At 45.3% G+C, this 23256-nt stretch overlaps 1 protein-coding gene across 2 annotated transcripts in view; it reads left to right on the forward strand.

The window, feature by feature from the left end:
* Positions 1-14937, forward strand: part of CTNND2 (catenin delta 2) — a 938925-nt gene extending 923988 nt beyond the window's left edge. For both annotated transcript variants that reach the window (XM_045038764.1, XM_045038766.1), the window contains 3 exons: positions 280-411; positions 6344-6417; positions 13766-14937. In XM_045038764.1, coding sequence (XP_044894699.1) covers positions 280-411; positions 6344-6417; positions 13766-14026 — 467 coding nt within the window. In that variant the 3' untranslated portion in view covers positions 14027-14937. The remainder of the gene's footprint in view (positions 1-279; positions 412-6343; positions 6418-13765) is intronic.
* Positions 14938-23256: the final 8319 nt, after the last annotated feature.

The following is a 23256-nucleotide window of genomic DNA, read 5'->3' on the forward strand; positions in this document are numbered from 1 at the left end:
TTAAGAAAGACAGGATGTCTTTTAAGAAAGATGGCCTCAGGAGATCGCCTTTAATTTCCTGCCCCCAAGCTGCATGCTCCCATAACTATAAAGCAACGAATGACAAGGACAAGGGGAAGGGGTAAGACAAGAGCCAAAAGAACACAAATCAGCAGGTCCACGCACACATATTGCTTCAGGTTGAGTCACGTGTCTTCAGGACCTTAGCTGTTGGTGTGAAAAGCTATCCGTGCTGCAGAATGAGACACACAAAGTCTTCCTTTTGATTTCTTTGTGTAGCAAGTGCCCCAGCTTCACCTCGGGAAATGATCAGCCTCAAGGAAAGGAAAACAGACTATGAATCCACTGGGAGCAATGCCACTTACCACGGGACTAAAGGAGAACACACTTCCAGGAAAGACACCATGACAGGTGAGCTCAGCTTCTTGCGTATTCTCCTCAGAGCCGGTGGCTTGATCCGGGACAGGGCCAGGCCGGGAGACTTCAAACCATGCTTGACAGCTCAGCAGGACTTAGCAGCTAGAGGGTCACTTGAGAGCTTGACAGCAAGGATTCTCAGGAAGTGGGGATGAAATTAAGCCAGAGGAATATAGCTGAGCCTCTTATACCTGAAAATAACATACCTGAAAATAACTAAGAGAAAATGTTCTCTATGCACATTGTATTCTCATTCTTTACCTACCCCTTTCCTTCTCATCTGCTCATCTCGTAACATTCCCTCAAATGAGAGAGAGGAGTCACCATAGATTTTCTTCTTGACTGACATAATCCAGGTGGAGAGGACCCAAGATGGTGGGTGCACTATGGCCAAGCTTTGCTATTCTCAACAGAAGGAAGGGAAAGTGGATAAGAAAAGAGGGGGAAGGAGGGGGGGCGGTAAAGAAAGAGATTTCAATGAAACCCTCAGAACTCCTGTGGAGACATTTTCTCTTCTTGACATGAAACCAATCTCTTATCGTGACAAACTCCTAAGAAGATTCATTAAAACCAATAATCACACTTTCTATACGGAGGCATTGATCTTTTCTGCTCTTTATCCCTCACTACCCCAATCATACCCATTGCCTTTCCTTTCTCATCAGCTGGGACCCCATCAAGGCAAAAATTGGTGCCCAGCACCACCCATCCAGCATGTGCTGCTTGGCCTTTCTCATGACCAGCCTTGACCTTAACTCCCCTTCTGCTCTGAGCAACTCTCCTTGGGGCAGTGTTACTGTTCCCATTCCTCATCCCCTCCAGGCTCTCCACACACTTCTCCCTGTGCTGGTTTTCCCCTCCTCCAAGAGACAGGACCTGGAGGTTCTGCCGTAGAGGAGGTTGTGCCTGGAAAGCAGAGCTTCCAGAGCCATCGGGACCTCTAACAGGGATTCCACACCCTTTTTTTGCCACGTGACATAGAGACGGATCCCTCTTGAAAATAGGCTGTGAGGAACATGGCCGGATGAGGCCATTCACAAAACCGGGGTATAAAGGGAAGAATCCTAAACAGACATTGAGAACTTCTTATCAAGAGGATCTCCAAAGTGTGAGTTTCTCAGATATTATTTAGGTGTAGACCTGCAGGGAAGCAGAAGAGACAAATTGGATGATTTATTAAGGTGTCTTCCGGACCCAGGCCATCTAAGATAAATCTTTCTAATGGTAAGTGCACTTACCCCAGAGGCAGTGTTTTCCATGGTAACCGTGCATGACTGCAAAAAAGACAAGCACAGTAAACAGATGCTCCCGATGCAAACTCCCAGGTCAGCACTCTGCCTCCACGTACAGTCCCTACCAGGGAACGTCTCAGCCTAATGCCTGAACTCGTTATGCAGGATATACCTTCTTATTCTTACGTGCTGCTTTCCCCCCTTAAATGTTGGCCCAGTTGTAGACGAGCATGAACAAAGAAAGCTATGAATCTGAATGCCGAGTCCCTAGAGCCAACACATTCAGCAGAGAGTCTTATTTGTACCAATTACTCCAGAGTAGTGACACCAAATCCACCTGCCCCATTCGTTTTGTGGTTCTTATTGCCCTAGGTGGCCACATCACTGGCTGTCTGAGATGACCCATTGAGATTATAATTACAAGAATAATTGTGAAACTGTATTGTTATTTAATATTTCTTTCTTGCCCAGTAGAATTATTCAAAAGGCTTTTTTTTTAATGTTCATGTATTTATTTTGAGAGAGAAAGAGAGAGCTTATGAGCAGGGAAAGAGCAGAGGGAGAGGGAGAGAGCAAGAATCCCAAGCAGACTCCGTGCTGTCAGTTCAGAGCCCGATGTAGGGCTCCACCTCACGACCTGTGAGATCATGACCTGAGCCGAAATCAAGAGTCAGACACTCAACCAACTGAGCCACTCAGGCACCCCTCACAAGGCTTTTAAATGTGGGTGTTTTTATGTTGAAATATTTCCAATGGTACATAATCATGCCCTGCACACATAGTAAAATAAACAATAAAATCTAACATGTTTCCAGATGTTTAATCTTCCTAGAAAATGGCAGGGAGCTTGGTAATTCCAGTATTGAGGTATATGTAATTTTTCAAACCCGTTTAAGAGGCTTAACCGTCTTTGCTCTAATGTACTTTAAACAATTCAAAAATACGCTATCGGTCATCTAGCACGCCTAGAAGAGCAGAGGTCTTTATTGAACAATACATTTATACAGGATGTTGCCTTTAAGCCGAGTTCTGTGTAAAAGTTAGTTGCTGTTATCTACAGTGATGGTAGTGGTGGTGGAGTTGCTAGTGGAGGTGATGATGGGGGTGGAGGTGATGACGGTGGTAGAGGAGGTAGAGGTGAAGTTGATGGTAGTGGAAATATGGTGGTGATGGTGGAGGCAGTGATGGTGACGGTGGAGGTGGTGATGGAAGAGGTGGTGATGGAGGAGGCAATGACGGTGGTGATGGTGGGATGGAGGTGTTGATGATAGAGGCGGTGATGGTGGTAACACAGGAGATGGTAATCAGCAGGTAGAGGTGGAGGAGGTGATGGTGGAGGTGGAAGAGGTGGTGATGGAGGAGGTGATGATGGAAGGATGGAAACGGCGGTGATGGAGGGTGCAATGATGGTGATGTTGGAGGGGGTGATGATAGAGGCAGTGACGGTAGTGACAAAGGAGATGGTGAGGGTAGAGGAGGTGATGGTGGAGGCGGTGATGTTGGAGATGGAGGGGGTGATGACAGAGGCAGTGACGGTGACGACACAGGAGATGGCGATGGCAGAGATGGTGATGGTGATGGAGGAGGTGGAAGAGGTGATGGTGAAGGTGGTGACGGAGGAGGTGGTGACGGAGGAGGTGGTGGAAGGAGGAGGCGTTTACTTACCACCTTCCACAGTGGCATGAGTGAGTCCCCAGCCAAGCCAGGTGGGAGCCAAGGTTTCATATAGGAATGGAGAGGACGAATGGCCAGCCCCTGCTCTACAGCACTTTTGCTTGTGCCCATCATTTCAGTGTTCACCTGCAGGTCACATCTCTTGTGACCGCCACATCAAGAGCAATACCTTTTCTCATTCACAAATATCCAGGGGACACTTACAGTATAGTACCTTGAAAAATATCTGAAAAACTGCCATCTCCCTTGTTTCTAAGACATCAGAGCATGTCCTACCATTTCCCCCAAAGAGAACACTCCCTCCACCTTGGGAAAACCATGGGAAGTTTCACGCTCAAAATGCAGCATGGGACAGCTTAAAGTGAAGCAGGCCCTTGCCTGGGCTCAAAATCTCCTCTGCTGAGCCCTTAGAAATGAAGATCCTCCGAGGTTTTTGTGCCAGCCTCCCCCCACCCCCCTCTTCTGGATTCATTATCGAGCTGAGATGGAGTCTTTTGAAATGTCTCCTCCCTTAGTGTTCTTTTGCCGCCAAGGAGCCTGCAGAAAGCCAATGTCAGCTCTTCATTCAGGCATGCAGAACGGTTATAGCTATTTCTTGAGGTCATGATTCCCTAGGAACGTTACGTGTTCAGAAGCATGCATTAGAGGAGGGCTGTGTGATCCCGGCAGCTGCATTGCCTGACTTGAAAATTCACCCAGGGGATTTTGCCCTCCCATCTGAGCTTCCCAAATGCCTTTACATCAAACGGTCCAGCCCGTTTTTGTCAGTGTCTCTCTTACGCCCTTTTAAAGCCATTCTAACTTCAATATGTTGATTCAGTTGGAAATCGGGGCCCATACAGAAGAAGAAAGGCATTTCCTCATGAGTGTGCTCTTGGGTCAGACATACAAGGGCAGAGCATCCATGAAGACATCTGCTTCATGTGTCTGCAGAAGCTACAAGTTCAATCTCAGCTACACAGCCTCCTATAAACAGGTGAAGTGGACCAAAGAGCAGGAGGAAAGAACTTCCAGTAGGAACATCTTTAGCCCAGAAGCCACAACCATGACAGGAAGGGGGAGCAAGTCAAGTACGAGTGCATGATCCCCCCCCCAATTAAAAAATGCATTTTGTTCTGAGTCCCAGAAAAACAAAATTTCACCTTGATGTGACATTTTCCATCGGCAAACCATAGCTCTGAGGGCCTCTTTTCTCAGGGTTGCTCATTCATTCGTTCACTCCGCAAATAATGCTCGCTCCAGGAGCATCCACTGAGTTCAAGCACTGTCCCAGACGTGGGGATACTGATTTCTGGCCTCATGGAGCAGTGAAGGGAGGTGATACACAAGGAAGACACCAGAGCAAGCTCACCCACAAGCTAGGACCACATGGTGTTGAGTGTGATGGAGAAAATTAACAGGTTCAGAAGCCACAGGGTGCCGGGGGGGGGGGGGGGGGCAGAGTTGTTTCACAGGGTTGAGATGGGAGACTAAACTAAACTCCCACCACCACCACCACCAAGGGGAGGCAGTCCAAAGGGCGGGGTGGGGGGGAATGGGTGGGGAGTGAGTTCCAGGGAGAGGGATCAGCCAGCACAACATGCTGGAAGCTGAGCAAACAAACTCTGCGTGCTCGACCAAGGAAAGAGGGCCAGCATAGCTTGGGCTACCTTGACGAGAGAAGAATGGAGGGAGACACTGTGGAAAATCGGACAGGGCCCCGATCGTGCAGCTTTTGCCACAATCACCTTGGCAAAGCCTTGCAGTGACGTGATCCAGTGTGCCAAGCAAGGTGGCACTGCTTTGGGGAACAGGAAGGATGGAGGAGCAGCGTTGGGGAGGGCGGAAGCTGGTTGTCAAGGAAGATTCGACAGCAAGGGTCTAGGCAACAGTACAGAGAGAGGAGCGTCATACACCCAGCCAGAGAATATGCCAGGGTGGTCTTCAAAATCTAGAACGGGCTCTCAGCTCTCACTTCCTAAGCTGAATTTCCTGAGAGGACTTTTACTGCACAGCTATTTTGTGCTTTTAGGAAGAGTCATGGGTGGGGTGATAGGTATGACTGGCCTTGTGTCTCGAGTTAACTGTGCCTGTGAGAACAGCTATGGTGTGTCATGTCCTATTTTATTATTCCACGGACACAGGAAACTAAAGAAACGCTTTTCTTTATTTCTAGAGTATTTTAGTATAGGTGCTGCCGAAGCGAGCACATCTTTATTTCTAGAGTATTTCATACCCCAGTGACGCTTGATAATTTTTTCCAGAGCTCTCTTAAATCATGACCTTTTAAGGGCTATGAGGGGAGTGGTGCCCTGGGGCCTTCCTCTGGGCCTGAGGCATGAGCCCCGAGGGTTCTAGGAGGGTTCTAAGTGAGCGGGTGGGCAAACCCTGCCCGTGTCTTTGGAAGCTGCTGGCCACCAGAGGAGACCTTCCTTCCTTTCGGCTAGACCACAGGCCGCTCACAAGACAGGGGGAGGGGCTCCTGGCCCTGTGTCTATTGGGTCCCAAAGCTGCAGCCTTCCAGAAGCACAGGGCAGAGGCAGATGATGCTTCCTGCCCATCCTCGGGGCCTTTGAGAAACGAACTGTCTACATGGTGATGAAGCACTCCGTGAGCCCAAATTAGAAACTGCATTCCTGGCGTTCTCCAGCTCAAACCTAAGCTGTTCATGCAGATTCCTGCATGCTTCGATGTAGGAGACAAACCTTTATCATCCGCCAGTTCTCACCAGAGAAGGCAGTCACCCTGGCAAGATAGCCGTTGTTTGCTGCCCCTGCCCTGACCCTGTGGACAGTCTGAATGTTATTGCAAGAAACCCACCTGCTGTGGGGATGGTATAGAATCGCTGTTCATCTTTCTTAATATCTGCATGTAAAATGAAGTGTCCAGGGCCGATGAATTCTTCCCCTTGGCAATGGACCTTGGGATGGTCCCAGAGAAACCAAGCTTTGTCAGGGCAAGAACTCACCTTGATAACCGTCATTCCTCACTTGAAATCTTGCTCTCTTTGCTAATACTTTTTGTTTCCTTCTCGCTTTCAGCTCAAAACACTGGAATTTCAACTTTGTATAGGAATTCATATGGTGCGCCCACCGAAGACATCAAACATAACCAGGTAAAGGAGATGCCCGCATTTGTATTCATTGTCCCCTTCGACTTATGTGAAAGAGCCTGGAATTGTAAAATAATAAATTAGCTTCTGCGTAACATACATAAAGGACCGAAAAAAGAAAATCGCCTTTCCTCCACTCACATTTCACATACCATACGTGGGGTGACCACGGTCACCAGAACAGCCTCAAATTTGAAAACAAACTTTGATTTCACTACAGCCACCTACTCGGGGTAGAAAGCAAGCTCTCGGCTATGACCCACAACCGAAAGGCTCAAATACGCAAGTGGACACAGTGTGTAATTACTAGACAGGGATTAGGTGGCTCCTGTAACCCAGCCAGTTCTCACATACAGCTCATTATACATGATGGTTTCCAATAAAATAAAGACAACAAGTGCAGTAATGGACAATGAAATAACTGCGTCGAGGAATGCCTCGCCGTTCAGTCTAGTTGGGGAACCAGCAGCCTCAGCACGGCCCGGGAGCTTGTCAGAAAGGCAGAAGAGATTCTTGTCTAACCCCTGCCCCTAATCCATCCAGTGCAACAAATGCATCAGAGCTGCCTTTTTTCGAGGCGTTTAGGTGATGCGTGTGCGTGTCCAAGTTTGAGGAATGCTAGCCATAGCTCCGTCCAGAAGTGCTCTTAAGTTTGTGAGTGTTTGTCTTATTTGGCAAATATTCACTGAAGGCTCGTGTTCCCTGTGCTTCTGTGGGAGCTATCAAAGCAAAAGGCACAGCCTTTGCTCCTCCATTGACTGACAGCTTCATACATTTGGCCCCTGGAGTGGTCATGACAGAAAGACGGCTGTTCCTCATTGCTGTTGGCCACCGATAACCACTGCCAGAGCTGGCTTCTGCTGACGCTCGGGATTCCTGCCACAGGTCAGGGAAGTTGGGCTGAAAGATAAATCTGAAAGCTGTTTGTTTGATCGCAATAACCAGATGACATGGAAGTTAGATGTGCTGTGTTTAAGCATTTCTCAACACCCTGTGGGGCAGCATCTTTGAAAAGGAAAGGGACTGCCTTCTAGCAGATAGAATATCTTGTGCAGGGCCGTTTCCAAAAGAAGGAGGAGGACACGAAAAGTATCTCCTTGACCTTAAATTACCTTTTCCTCTAATCACCCATCAGCAGGAGAAATGGTCGTGGGTAGAGGAGTTATCCCTTTGCCCTCAATGTTCCAGTCCATGCGGAGCCATTCTGGAAGACAGCTGGTGTGGTTCACAAACTCCCGGTGAATGCCCAGGCCCCACGGCCCGCCTGACACGTTGGTAACATCTACTTGGCCTCCCTCAGCTCCGGTCTTTGCTAAAAGCAAAGAGGTCAATGAATAAATAAATAGGTGCATGAGCACTAGACAAGAGAGCACCGGGGGTGGCCACCAGCCGTCCGCGTGTCAACGTGCCTGCAGGAACACAAAGGAAAATGGAAGCAAAATGTATTGGAAATGCCAACTTCAGTCACGGAAAACAACTTTTATATTTTCGCAAATATCAGGTACAGTGAGAGAATTGGCTGTAGCTCTTAACGATACTTGTCAGGATGTGACAGGACCCTGACTTTGCATCCAAGAGTATAGGAATTGTCTTCAGTTTCCTCAGGTTAGGAGAAGCTCATCACAAGAATGGAACGTATTCTACACCAGTATTTCTTTCCATGGGATTCCACTAGCGCTGGCAGCGAAGAAATGTCCTGGTGTGGCCCAGAGGTCCTTGGCATCTTACAATGTGGCTGCAGTAGTTTCCTAGCACTGCTTGCAACCTAGATATACAGGAAAGTCCACAGTGGCTCTATGGGCAATTCTTTTCTCCAGAGCCTATTCTGAACAATGAAGCTAATTGGAATTAATGTGCTAGGGTGGCATCACTGCCTGGAGGGAGGGCGTGACATAATGTAACCTTTTTCCCAGCATGCCCCAGAACATACTCAGCCTCAGCGCGAATTGTCAAGGCCATGGTGCCCCCGGCGAATGCTGGGAAACCCAGCCGGGATGGAGTGCGAGCTCTGCACCATTTGGCAACACAGGGGAGACGCTGTAGACAGGCCACTGGTTGAGCTGAGTCCCACAGTATCACCTGGTGTCATCAGCTCAGTGCCATCATTAGTCCCTGAGAAGGTCCAGCAAAGGGAAGTAGATGATGAGACTCTTAACCCCATTCTAAGATCAAGCAGCCATTAAAAATGTCCACCAAAAAGAATTGTTTTTCCCCCCAAAATTTCCAAGGTAAATCATTATGACACTCCAGGAAACTCCAGTGTTACTGGAATAAACTTGGGCTCTGTTTTGAGGTATGACCATCCTACCCATTCAAAAGAAGAGGGGACTTGGTTCTCTTCCAGTTGGGTAGTTCTAGAGACAACCTTGTACCGAGCCTCCATAATTTGGATTTTCTGGCCACGTGGACATGGCTAGTCATTCCAGATGGGTGGAATGCTTTCATTTTTGGAATTTTCCTGGGTTAAGAGTGACCTCACAACTTCACAGCTAATAAAAGACCAGCTTGAACAATTTAACCAGGAGGAATATGCCAGAGTCCGTTCCATTTCAGTGCTGACGCTTGCCCTCTGCTGAGCGCTCTAGTCTCCTGGGTGTCTCAGTCGCCCGCCGGGCCTCATGAACTTCACAGAGGCTGGACAGTGACTCATCTCCAAGAAGAAGCAATTCACTGAGGGAAACTGGTTTGAGGTAGGTCTCCAATAGGAGTCAATGACAATGAGAGCTGGGAATGTGGCCCCAGCTCCAAATGCATGGGCAGGCGAGGCAGGGTCCAGGGCAATGGCCATAAGCCAGGCTTTCCATGACTCAGTGGAAAGGGAGCCAGGCAGCTGCTCAGCTGTGGCTCTCTCCATGAGACCACCTGGAATTCCAGTCTTATTTTCACTGAGTTCCAAGCCTTACGACTCCTAGAAGAAATAGCCATTAGTCTGAAATAACATCTGTGGTCCTTGGTTTTTATATCTCCAATCAACTGGTTGCAGACATCATTTTAAGAATTAACTACTTAAACTCCCCCAAATTGTTATTGAGCTTCTACTAGTCTATCACATACTGATAAAGAAAAATATCACATTCAACTGCATATATCTAGCTAGCAACAGAATTTTTTGTTCCTAAACTAGAGACAAAGGGGTTTGGTGTTTTGATGACCACCATTAAAATGATTACCGTTGACATCAAAACAGCATCTTGAGGTCCTGGTTGGTGTCCTCGGTTTCACTGCCAGGTGAGAAGAGCAGGTGAAATTGTCCTCAGAGATTCAAGGAGAATAAGGGTTTGCTTTTGGTCACCCAGCTCAGAAAAGGAAAAGACTCCAACCTGGTTCATCTGCCTTCTTGTCCCATCTGGTCTCCTCTCTACCAGTGGTTCTCAAATTTGAGCATGAGCCAGAATCCCCTGAACAACTTACTGAACACACATCAGTGGCCCCCACAACCCCAGAGTTTCTGACTTGGTGGGTAATCTGCATCTCTAACAAGCTTCCAAGTGATGTTGATGCAGTTGAACCAGACTTTGAGAACCATGAATCCTTACCACATGACCTCTTTCATTGTATATTATCACCCTGAGTCTTCAGCTTTCGCCATGTGGTCAAGTTTGAAGATCTGTAATGGGCAGCTATTTCCCTTGTGTTAGAAAGAAATACAGGTTGTAGGCAAACTCGGTGAGGAATCAACCAAGTTTTCCTCACTGTGCTAACAGAACTGGGGGGTAGAGAACTGGCACTATCCTTCATAATTTAAACCCAACATTCTCCTATTGAGGAAAAGGTTCAACAAAGGTGTCTTTATGGGAGCAGGAGCCACAGGACAGAGCCCAGTCTCCCCATGTGAGCCAGCTGGTTGCATCTCCCCTTCCCAGAAAGGACGCTGCCTTAAGGCAAAAGCAGACAGCCTCAGGCTCCTTGGTCGTGCCACGGTCTCACTGAGCCGCAACAGACACTCAAGTTCAGAATATGCCACTATTGTATATGAACATCATTCTGCTTCCTTCATAGAAGTCTGCTTTATGCAAACAGTACAATGTAAAAAAAATGCATTTATTTTTAGTTCCTCTATGGGGAAGGTTTATATTTGGGAGCTCAAAATACGTCCAATTTTGAGCTCTGTCAGATTATCCCTTAGAGTAAGTTATAAAATAGAGCCAACATTCCTCCACTGTGAATGTGCATCCACAGTCAACATCTGCACGACCAGGCCAATGAGCAAATTTAATCCCTCCAAATACAGCAGGGCCACCTGTCACCCATCCTGGATAGTTCATTTACACACACTCTCAGAACCACAGAACTAACTCTTAAGAGGGGTTGACAAGAGACTTTATGACCAATACAGATGAATTAAAGAGGGCAAGTCCTCAAGGTAAGAGACTAAGATAAACGTGCCCGACCTAAAAACGTCCACCAACCAGAGAGAACATGGCAACAGTAAGAAGTTTGAAACAGGTTGTGCAAAAGCCTGAAAGAAGCAGCCACTGTGGAGAGCCATAAGCCTGTGAGTGATTTCCCCTGCAGATCTCCCCATCTCTGGCCGATAAGACTGACACAAAGAAGTGAGACCTCTTCCAAGGTTACTTTTGTCCACTAGCCTCCCTTCTTATTATAGAGCCTTGGGTCAACACAGTGAGGCTGGCCCTCAAGCTTGACCAGTTTGGCTCAACCGAAACTGTGTTTGTGTGGTGGAGAGAATGTGGACTTCTGACTCAGCCAGACATGGATTCACATTCCAACCTCACACCACCACTAGCCATGACATCTTGGAGGAGTTTCTTAATTTCTCTGAGCTTCAGTATCTTCATCTATATAGTGGGAATTGGATGGATGGATGGATTGATCCCAAGAGGGAAGGAGAGATACATGATGAGATAGATAGAGACATATACATACATATATATACACGTTTCTGTTATTAAAGGTTAAACAAAGAGGAATTTGTTAAATGTTGGGTATAGCGCCCACTGACATAAAAGCACAGTAAACTCTAGCCCCCTCCCCGTGTGATTTTTCTAGATCTTCCAGCTCCTACCCTTCGTATGCTCGATACTTAGTAGCAGCACAGTGCTGGAGCACAGAAGTTCAGCATAGCACACAGCTCTTCAAAGGATAGCAAAGAGCGCCTCAGCCTAGCCACGTAATTTGGTAGACCTGGCCTTGTTTAATTACAGATGATTAATTCCAAACATCCCTCTCATGGCCAGGCTCTTAGGCTAACATGTTTCACAGGTAGCCCAAAACCTCACTCATCAGCGCCACTAACGAGAAGTGTGGGACATAGTGGATGGCAGCTATGATGAAGAACAGGTCAATTACTAGTGTAAATCAATTACATGTAAAAGAGGGAGGTTCACTTACCTGAGAGAAGAATTATGTGCAGGTCATTAGAAGCATTCGTTTACACACAACGTGCTAATTACAAGTCATTATGAACTAGGACCAATTTCTATAGGATGTTTCCATGCTGAGCTTTAGTTAAATTAATAGGGAATTACTGAATCTGCTTGGAGGTGATCATACTGTGTTTCTTTAGAAGTGTTCTATCATTCACACCAGACCTTCTTCCCAGTGACTGCACATGAGCAGAGCTTCACAAGTGACTGTGTGCCCTAGCTGCGGGGAGGTTCCGCTCATTTCGGGTGCATAGTGCTAGAAAAGGGACCCCAGAGGCAGCCAGAAGGGAAGAGGAGAGCCAGACCTCCACATACAGGTGTTAATTACCAGCCCATGAACAGTCTTGGTCTTACTGTCCTTAAAACTAAACAGGTGGAACTAGTTCTTGACTTTACATATCTCAGAGGCTCATGTGACCCCTCTAAATTTTCAAAGCCTCCTACATCAGACAGTAACTTGCAAAGGACAAGAGGGCAAAGAGCACGGAGGTGGGCTGAAGGGATAGAGACAGTACTGAAACCCCTCCTCCTCAACTAAAAGCTTCATAACCCCACATCATTCTCGAGTTCAACAAATTCTTACGGAAACCAAGTTGGGGAATATTTTCATCCTCCTGAGTATGTTATATTTGGAGTGGATTTCCTGTTTTCAGTACATGCTTGTCTGTGCAACCTTCTGATCACTTAAGCAGGTATGATGGAATGACCCTACCAGTGGGAAGCCTCCGTCCTCCAGAGAGGTATTGATCACAGCCCACTGCGTGGGTGGAAACATCCCCAAGTGACCATTAGACCTCATACATCTTCACCGTCTCTTTCTCTGGGATTGCAACAACCTAGGTGTAATGGAAAAAAAATGCAGAAGAGAGGAAGATCAACTAGTTGTGTTCTATAGCGTCTAGTCTGTGCGTCTTTAATTTAAAAGGTTATCTACTAAAATGTTCAGCTGTTGTGGCAGTTTGGCAATTCCTTGAAGAGTTACACCTCAAATTATCAAAAGATCCAGCAATGCCACTTCTAGGTCCATACCCCGAACATTGAAAGCAGGGACTCAAACAGGTACTGGTGTGCCCACATTCATTATAGCATTACTCACAATAGCCAAAAGGAGCAAACAACCCAAGTGGCCATCAACAGATGAATGGATAAACAAAAAAAATACGCATACAATAGCATATTATTCAGCCTTAAAAAGGAAATCCTGTCCCATGCTACAATACGGATGGCCTTTGAGGACATTACGCTAGGTGAAAGAAACCAGACAGAAAAGGACAAATATAATATGATTCGACTTACATGAGGTGTCTAGAATAGTGAAATTCAGAGAGACAGAAAGTAGAATGGGCTGCCGTGGGCTGGGGCAAGGAGGAAAATGGTGAGTTATGCTCAATGGGTCCAGAATTTCTGTTTGAGGTGATGAAAAAGTTCCGGAAATGGGGTACCTGGTTGGCTCAGTCGGTTATGTGTCCGACTCTTGATTTTGGCTCACAGTTCGTGAGTTCAAGCCCTGATGACAGTGTGGTGCCTGCTTAGGATCCTGTCTCTCCCCCTCTCTCTGCCCCCCTCCATCCTTTCTCTTTCTGAAAATAAATAAATAAACTTTTAAAAAACGCTCTGGAAATGGATAGTGGTGATGGCCGCACAATGCCATGAATATACTTAATGCCACTGAAGTATACGTTTACAAGTGGTTAAGATGGCAAATTATATGTTAACGTATGTTTTACTACAATCATAACCTTTTAAAAAGATTATGTAGAATGCTAGTGCATGGACCCAGGCACCGGCTTATAAAAGGAAGGGCGATCAGAAGTTGGCAGTGTCTGGAGAAGCACCATGGTGGTCGATCGGGAGGGTGGGGGGCACGGCCCAGCCCTTAACATGGAAGGCTTGAGTGCCTGGCCGTGGGGGGGTTGCATCAAGGGAAAGCGAACCAGCCCAGGTGGATCTTCTTTTCTGTGCAGGTTCCAGCACAGCCAGTCCCACAGGAGCCCAGCAGGAAAGACTACGAGACCTACCAGCCGTTTCAGAATTCCACGAGAAACTACGACGAGTCCTTCTTCGAGGACCAGGTCCACCATCGCCCTCCCGCCAGTGAGTACACCATGCACCTGGGACTCAAGTCCACCGGCAACTATGTCGACTTCTACTCAGCTGCCCGTCCCTACAGTGAACTGAACTATGAAACTAGCCACTACCCGGCCTCCCCCGACTCCTGGGTGTGAGGAGCGGGCGGCACGAGGCGCTCCGGGAACAGTGCATGTGCATGCATACCACAAGACATTGCTTTTTTTTTTCCCCCCTGCAAATTTAGTTTGTTCAAGCCTGTTCCGTAGGAAGGCTGTGATAACCAGTAAGGAAATATTAAGAGCTATTTTAGAAAGCTAAATGAATCGAAAGTTAACTTGGAAGTCAATAGGAAGCTAAAACGATCCTAAATATGACATCGTGCAACACCTTTCTAGTTTGAGCTGTAGAGTATAAAAAGTGCTTTATATTGAACGTGGCTGAAGGCAGCAGAGGAGACGGTCGGGGTGGTGGGGCGTGAAGGTTGCAGTTAAGCACAAGGGACAGTGTAGTTCACACACTTTAGAGGGACGGCTTCTCACGCTTTGTTTACTCTCTTCATCCGTTGTGATTCTAGGCTTCAAGTTGCATTGGGGTTCCTCTGTACAGCAAGATGTTTCTTGCCTTTTGTTAATGCATTGTTGTAAAGTATTTGATGTACATTACAGATTAAAGAAGAGAAGCGCATTGTGTATATTACACCATGCCGTGTTTCCTCATCTATGGTTCTAAATATTGCTTCAATTTCAAACTTTTGAAAGATGTATGGATTTCCAGTTTTTCTTTTCTTTTCTTTCTCCCAGTATGTTTTAACAAAAAAAAATGGGAAAAAAAGGAATATTTAGCAGTATTGTTCGTTCTGATATGTGAATTTGTTTGTGGCAAGTAAGCAAGGCATTCAGCAGTTTCTGACAATTAACATACATCATTCCACACTCCTTGTCAACAAAGTGCTTTTTCACTGCCTAAAATTTTAGATGTAGATATTTGAAATAGATTTTTTCATTTATACCAGTTTTCTTTATGATGATACAGTGTTAAAAGAAAATAAATTACAATTGATCTGTCATCCATATTTGCTAAGAATGTCTATTTCCAAGGACCCTATCTTACAAAATACACATTCTTGCCTGTGTGTCTGTGCGTGTGTGGGTGTGTGTATGTCCACGTATGTATAAAAATGACCTGTGTGAGATTTTATTTTGATAGAAGCTACTTCATTCGCTGTTCATCTTGTACAAGCTTTGTTTCTGGTTTTCGGTATAAATGTACATCACTTTGTTCTTCTCGTACTCCATCTATTCTTCTGACCATCTAGTGACTCAGGATATTAGGCCAGTTGAAGTGAAGTTATAGGATTTTCACACATTCACACATTCTTGGACACCGCCTCTTTCTACAGGTCCATTTCCTTCCACGTTTTATGCCCTGGGAACACAATAAACCATGGCCAACTCAATAATTTCACTTTGGGGCCAATTACTTGAAGTATCAAGAAATGTAAACTGCTCGCCTTATTACCCCCAAACTTTCTGTTCATGTGGCAGGGAGCAGTGGACCATTATGGATTAGATTATTAAAATTGAACTTGAAGCCAATGTTAGAATAGTGGTTAACAGAGCTAAGAAATAAGGCTAACCATTTACAAGAACACGGGCTGTGGGTAAATCAGCTTTGCTCTTAGATGCAAGTGACTGAGGCCAGTAGGTGCCTAGTAAATGTTAACTGTTCTTGGAAAAAATAAAAATTAAATAACAAAAGAAATTGGCTGACCATCTTCCTTTAAAACTTGCTCCCCTTCACTCTACATAGTTGAATTCAGCGCAAAGTCCAAGATCAGTGGTTCCTTCTCCAAATTTAGCAACAATCAAAAAACTTTTTTTGCTCAGGTGTATTTTTGCAAATGAAAAGCTGATTTCCAAAATAGAGCAGGAGACACAAATTTGCTTTTGAACTGTCCTGTAAATTACCTGCAAGTTGGACCCTGTTGCACTGTTTATTCTAGGACTGGATTCGGCATTGGTGGGTTCCCTCACAGGAATGCTCCAGCCCCCGTGGAGAGACAGAAAATTAGCACTGAGCACAACGTGTCCTCCTCATCCGTGAACTAGTGAAGTTCATCGAGGCAGAGGTTATGGCATAGAAATGACTTATCCATAACCTAGTAGCTGGTTTAACTTTTCCAAAAGTGAATGATAGGACTCATTCCTGGCTTGAGTTGTGCATGGAGAAATGACTGCATGTGCTGAAAAGCCCTCCTAGTGGGAACTGTATATTTTCCTTTATACTCTTTGAGTCCGAGAATTCCCTGCATTTGCGACCTGGGAAGACTAAAGATGCCTCTGCTGCCCGTGATTCTTTGACAGCATGTGGTGCCAGGCTGAAATGAACCAATTCAGCCAGGAGCCTCTGGCTTCAGAGGTAGAGGTAGGAAAAAGAAAATTAGAAGTGTTGTAGTTACTCAAACCAATCGTGTTCTCCTTTTCACACACACACACACACACACATACACACACACACACAGAAGTAAATAAGGAGACAGTAAGAAATGATTGATAGATAAATAGAAGATGATGTAGATAGGTGGTGACGATTGGTAGATAATAGATAGATGATAGATAGATAGACGATGGACACTAAATAGATAGGTAGATGAGTAGGTAGATAATAGATAGGTGAGATTTTACATAAACTGTGAAATAACCTAAAGTCCCCACAGGCTCCCTTGGCAACAAACATTGATCAGCTGGTAATTTATTATTAAATTGGATAATATTGGATAAAAGCCCCAAATGGCAAGAAACTTTAGTTTGTTTTTGCTTTCATTGTACTGAAGTGACCAAGTGTGATACTAACCCCCACCCAAGTCCCCGCAGATAGTTGCCTCTTGGGTCTGTAAGAACCTCCAGATGTCAGATTATTTACTGAGATGGGAATGGTGTTTTTCAGAGCAAAGGAGGGAGGAAAGGAAACTAGAATTTTTTTTCCTCTCAGTCCTTGTAGTGGACCATACATACGCCCAGTACATTTAACAGTTTGTAAAATCTGGACATTATGTATGAGAAAGAGACCTGGTTTTTCTTCACCTGAAAGTTTTGATCACCAAGGACTGATTAAAGGGACACTTAAAACTATACCCCCTTCAATGATATTAATATTTTAAAATAAGATCTTTCATATTGACTCAGGTTTTATAGCACACATTTACGTTTTAATCCAAATGATCAGTTGTTAGTTAGATGAGAAAATACCTAAGAGGTTCATAAGAATTAGGGTGACACAGATATCACATCACACTTGGTGCAGACTAGGTGAAGGTTAACCACTGATGACCCATTTCATATAAGCAAGACACACATTATGAAAACCTGCTGTTAAAAAAAATAAGCAGTGTTTAAATTCAGCAGCAAAACCAATCTCAATTTATTTGCTTTGCTCATTTCTCTGACTTCAGCTCTGCTGTAGGGCCTGATACTGTCCCCCCATCCTTGAGAACTGTGCCCTTGGAAAGTGAGGTTTGGCTGTCTGAAGACACTATTTTGTCTGCCTTCGAGAACCAATTTCCTTCTTGCCTGGTGATTCTGTCCCTCCAGAGAGAAAGTGTCACCTCTCAGGTCAGGGTCTTCATGAAAGTGCACTGGCCTCCATTCCTTGGAGAGAGCTTGTTGGAAGAACTTAAACACATCACCTCCTCTCTGGGCAAAATGTTTTGTAACCCACAGAGTTAAATAAAAAGAAGGATCTGAGAGTGGGGGGACAATCCTTGGCCATACAAAGTTGAGAGACAAAGACCTCCAGTTCCTTACAAATGACAACACTCCCAAGCCATGAGCCTGTGTTCTTCAAACCAGAGAACTGGTACGAGTACCCAGTTCAGGACTGGCAAGGCCGGCATGTGACCTCCATGTCTTCACCAGTTCAATAGTAAACAACCGGGCTGCACCTATGGTCTCCTCAAACACAAAGAATGAAGTAGTTAAAAAAAAAAAAAAGCAAGCAAGCAAGCCAACCAACCAACATTTCTGAGCGCACTAGATAATGGTGATACTGGGGTTTTGAGTCAAGGGTTTGATCCTCAGTTAAGACAATGGAATTCTTGGCATGAACTTCAACAGTGGCTACATTAGCATCACACATTTAAAAATTTTTCACAATATTTCATTACTTGGTTCCTCAATAAAATGAAGACAAAAGCTTTGATGAATCAGCACCTGGTACTCTGTACTACAATGTGCATGCAAAACTGAGACATCATCTCAGGTGGTGCTGACACCCATCATGAGAGATGACAGAACATACACATAATACTCTAGAGTGTCTTCACTAATGCACCATTGATGTTTGGGGCTGAATAATTCTTTGGAGAAATAGGGGAGATGCAGCATAGGATACTTAACAGTGTCTCTGGCCTTTACCCACTGGATACTCACTGGATGCACCACCACCTGCAGTTGTGACCATCATAACAGCCTCCAGATATTTCCAAATCTCCCCTGGGGCGGGGCTACATCAGCCCCAGTCAGAACCACTGCTCTGGTGCAATGCACAATGTCCTAACTACAGCTGAGCATAAGGAAGGAAAAAGATGCACTCCCAGGTGGGTGATCTGAGAACACAATGCAGAGGAGATGGTATTGGGCTGGAACTTAAAGGACGGATAGGCTTCTGATGAGCAATATTGGAGATGTTTCTGGAAAAAATGCGAGTGAAGATGTGGAAAGTATGGGGAACGGACAGGGAACAGAATGTAACAAAATTAATTCTAAAATGAGGAACGGGAAGAGCAGGGAGAGAGAGACAAGGCAGGCTGTGAACAAACTTGAGGCTCCTGAAAGCCATTTTATAGAACACTAAAGATTTTTCATAGCATTTTACAAAAATTCGGTGGGGGGGGGGGGTGTGGTGGTTGTACAGGTAAGGTATAGATTAGTGGTTCTCCAACCATGCATCAGAATCACCTGGAGCACATCACCTGAACAATTTGTTCAGACATTGAGTTTATGATTGCATAGGGCTGGGACTGGCAGAGAACTTTCATTTCTAACAAGTTCCCAAGTGATGTTGGTGTTGCTTGTCCAGGGACTATGCTTTGAGAACCCCGGTCTCAAGAGAGATCACTTCTGAAACTGTTAGAATAATCTAGAACCTTGTTACTTAAAGTATAATCTGGGGGACTGCAGCCTCAGCATCACCCAGAAGCATATCAGAAGTGGAGAACATCGAGTGCCACTCCATACTTTCTGTGTCCGAATCTGCCTTTTCATAAAATCCCCAGATGTTTCATAAGAACATTAAACTTTGATAACAATGATCCAGAAAACATAAGACCATGAGCTAGGAGAAAACTAACATGAAATGTTGCAGTTGTAAAATTCACAGTACTTGGTGAGTGCTGGGTGAGTGCTGGAGGAACCCAACGATCCCTCTAAGATGTGAGCTTGGGTGACCGGAAGCCCAGCAGGGGATAATCCACTGGTAATAAGGAAGAAAAATCTTTCTGACAAGGAAAATCCACTCCATGTTGGACATATTACAGATGTTGATGGTAGATCCAGGGAGAACGTTGCAACAGGCAGTTGAAATGCAACCAGGATGCTGAACGAGAGGCGCAAGATTTGGTGCCGAGAGGTGGAAAATGGCACGGATAGAGCAGTCACGGAAAAGGGGATGTAGAGAGGAGAGCATCACAGGGACGATGAAGGCTCATTGGCAACCAACATGATACAGGAGTACACAATAGCATATTGGAGGTGGGGTTTGGGGAGAACAAGACCAGTGTACTGTTGTCAAAATCAGGGGGAATTTCATATAAAGAGAGTGGAAAGTATCGCTGGTGGGCACTGATACCAGAAGATGACAAGAAGGAAGACAAGAATGAAGAAACCTGTGAGTATTGTAATTCGGAGACCACACAGGGCCTTAGTGGGTAACTCCAGGGGCAGGTTAAGGAGACTGAATAGCAGGGGAGGGGGCAGAGGACTGGGGAGCTTAACAATGAGCTGTTGATTGTGACAAGATGCTGGCTTGAGACAATCACAAATGGAATGAAGAATTATTTTAGGGCAGCAAAGCAAACTTGTAAAGCAAGGTTCCATGCTCATACAAATGGTTTAAGAACAACTCCTTCAGTGTGTGCAGCATTTTAGTGCTTTCATGGTGTTTTAATAGATGTTCTGCTTGTCCCACTCACTACCAGGTAGGCTCGTATTATAACCTGCCCTGTTTTGGAGATGAGGGGAGTAAGACTCAGTGATACCATGTAATTGGCAACTTTTGCTGCTGGACATAAAATCGAAGCTTTTTCACCATAGACCATAACACCAGGATGGCTCTTTCTGGGACAGTGATGTTCAAGCAGTGGCTTCAGATAGGATTAGGAGTCATGAAGCAAAGGGGCCACGGGGAGAGGAAAGCCTGATTCCCCAGGGCCAACTCTTTGCTCAACACCATGGAACCAGGCTAACTCTCAGGCAGTGCGACTCCAAGGTCCGAGAGGAGGGTGTCTGCGGACCCTGGCATCTGTTTGTCCACCACACGTCCTATACAACCAGTGCCTTCCACATCAGTTACTGCTGTGGGGTAGTCATCCTCAATACCCCACCCAACTCCCATCTGCTCCAGGCTATTTATTCTCATTTCTCATATGCCTAACCTACCCTAAGCCTGAACTTCATGGATCCAACACGATGTTTTTGTTCAGAAATTCTAGTTTGGGAGCCTGTCCAGTCCATGACCGCAACCTCCCTTAGTGAACAGCTGAGCAGAGAAGCCTGGTGTCCATCTCCAAATGGCCACAATGTGTCTTCATGCTCTCAAAATTAAGACCAGACAGCTGAGATAACCACACAGTTAAGTCACAGAACAAAGTGAATTGGCCTTCATTGAAATTAAACCTAAATCACTGGCCATGTGAAAAGTGAATTTGAACTACATGAGCTAAGTTGTCATTGATGGAAAAATCATTACAATACCACTGACTTTTTTCATATACCACTCTTAATTACGGTCAAGGATAGAAATCACACATGTAAAATTTGATCTAGACTCATTCTGTTTACCTATTGCTTTATACAGAACACTCCAAAGTTAGCGTTTTTTTAAAAAGAAAGAAAAGGAGGTGCCTGGGTGGTTCAGTTAGTTGAGCGTCTGACGTTAGCTCAGGCCATGATCTCGGGGCTCGTGAGTTCGAGCCCCACACTGGGTTCTTGGCTGTCAGCGCAGGGCTCACTTTAAATCTTCTATCCCCCTTTCTCTCTGTCCCTCCCCAACTCACGCTCTTTCTCTCAAAAATAATAAACGTTAAAAAAAGTAAAAAGAGAGAAAGATTTATTTTCTTCAGGAATTTTCCATCTGGATTGGGCTCCATGAAGACAGCTCGGCCCTGCTCCACTCCACTCGGAATCATCCTGGAGGCTGGAAGCCTGGACTGGAACCACTTAAAGGCTCAATCACTTAGTATCTGTCTGGGACGACTCAACTAGCTGGGGCAGGGGGAACTTCAGCTCCTCAGGCATCCTGTGAAGTATCTCCACGTGCTTGTCCAGCAGAGATGGTTCAGTGGGCCAGTCTTCTTATATATTATCTCAAGGTTCCCAAAGTCTATGTCCCAAGAGAAAGAACCAGGCTCAAAAGTCAAAATGCATTCCATTAGTCAACGCACTAGCAAAATATTGCTCAGTTCCAGAGGGTAGGGAAGGAAATGGACTGTATCTCTTGATGGGGTGGGGGGAAGATTCTAGCAGAGCATGCAGGGATGGAAACACAGGCATTGCCTTTTTCAGACGGTCTCCCACAAAACTGATAACAAAGTTCTTTCAAACTTTGGCCAATATTTCTTAACAGCAAAAGCAATGAGTTTTATTATCAGAAGTTACAAACAACTAATACAACTCACGAAAATGGGATAAAAGGCCATGTAATTATGTCAGAAGGAAGAGTTTGGATCTTGGGCTTGTGTTTCCACCAGCTGGATGAGAACAAGGAAGCACGTCATGATGCTTAGTCTTAGCAGCCATCTTGTCACCGTGAGGGGCCCAGAAAAAGCTGAAGTCAAAGCTGAGGAAGGCAGAGTAGATAGATAGAAAGAACCTGGCTCTCTTCTCAGAGCACAGGAGAATCACCAAATTCCCCAGAATATTCCACAACAGACAACCATTAAGTACTTGTCCCCACATTCTAGAGACTTTCCCCTGACCTCAGCTGAGAAGTAACAGAAGGCTGGATGGATGAAAGCCATCTCAAGGTAGAGTTAAATATTCACATTTCCTTAGAGTAAGAGTATATTTTCCTAAAATTCAGTAAAATAGAATTAAAAAAAAAAACACAAGTACCAATTTTGGTAAACATAGAGACATTCCGTGGACACATTTTCTAGCCATTGTCCTAATATACCTTATTTTTTAATCACAAGTAAAATGTGCTGCAAATTCATACGGGTTTGAAACTATACCATTGCCTCAGTACACTAGCAATATCAGCTGATTTGGGGTTTTTAAGCAATTTTGTTCATGCGTCATGATCTATAACCAAAGAGATCAAATGGAATCAAATGGAAGGTGATTAAAGGTTTGGAAAAGTGAGGCGTACTGAGCAATGATGCAGCTTTCCTTGTGTTGGGTCGTCTTTGGGGACGCACAGTTTCAGAATGGGAATGTCTCCAAGTTACATGGCCCTTTATCACTCCCTCTTCTGCTAGCAACCCCCCCCACACACACACACATACACAATCAATACAGTGGCACCTCCGCCTTCTCTGTTTCCCAAATTCCCAGCCCCACACTTCGGAGGTGAGCTGGCCAACACTGGTCCTTGGGCCCCTGTGAAGATAGAGTGTTCAGCGCATTCGCAGCCAGTGGAACGCTGATACAGGTGAATGGCTTCAGCTTCTAATTGCCAGGTGCCTGAGGACAGGTGCTATAATGGGTCCTCCAGTGATGCTTCCGTGGCCCTGATACATTCATGAGCTCCCTTAGGGAAGAATTCCAACCAGATTTTCTGCTCACTCAAGACCCAAGATTCTGAAGGGCAGCTTTACTTGTTTTCCCAAGAACTTTTAAACCTAAAAAGAAACGGCTGAGAATGACAGAACTGATGTCCGTGCGTGCTGATGGCACCGACAAAGCAAGGTCAGGACCCAGGAGAAAGGGTCAGTAAACTGTGTTATGAAAGGGACATAGGTGGAAGGAAAACTGTTTTTAGGTGGAGTCAGAAATGAGATTGATGGAAAGTTTGTTGGGAATCCGGTCACTAGCCCAGTTACTAAGTAATCTAAGGAATTTTATGTCATTAATTTTGACCCTAGTAAAGTTGTAAAGATAGAGCTGACTGTTATGCCCAGAATTCGTGATCTCCAAACACCACTAGGGAGCCTAGTCCGATGCAAAAGCAA

Source organism: Felis catus, chromosome A1, assembly GCF_018350175.1.
Source record: "Felis catus isolate Fca126 chromosome A1, F.catus_Fca126_mat1.0, whole genome shotgun sequence".
Lineage (NCBI taxonomy): Eukaryota > Metazoa > Chordata > Mammalia > Carnivora > Felidae > Felis > Felis catus.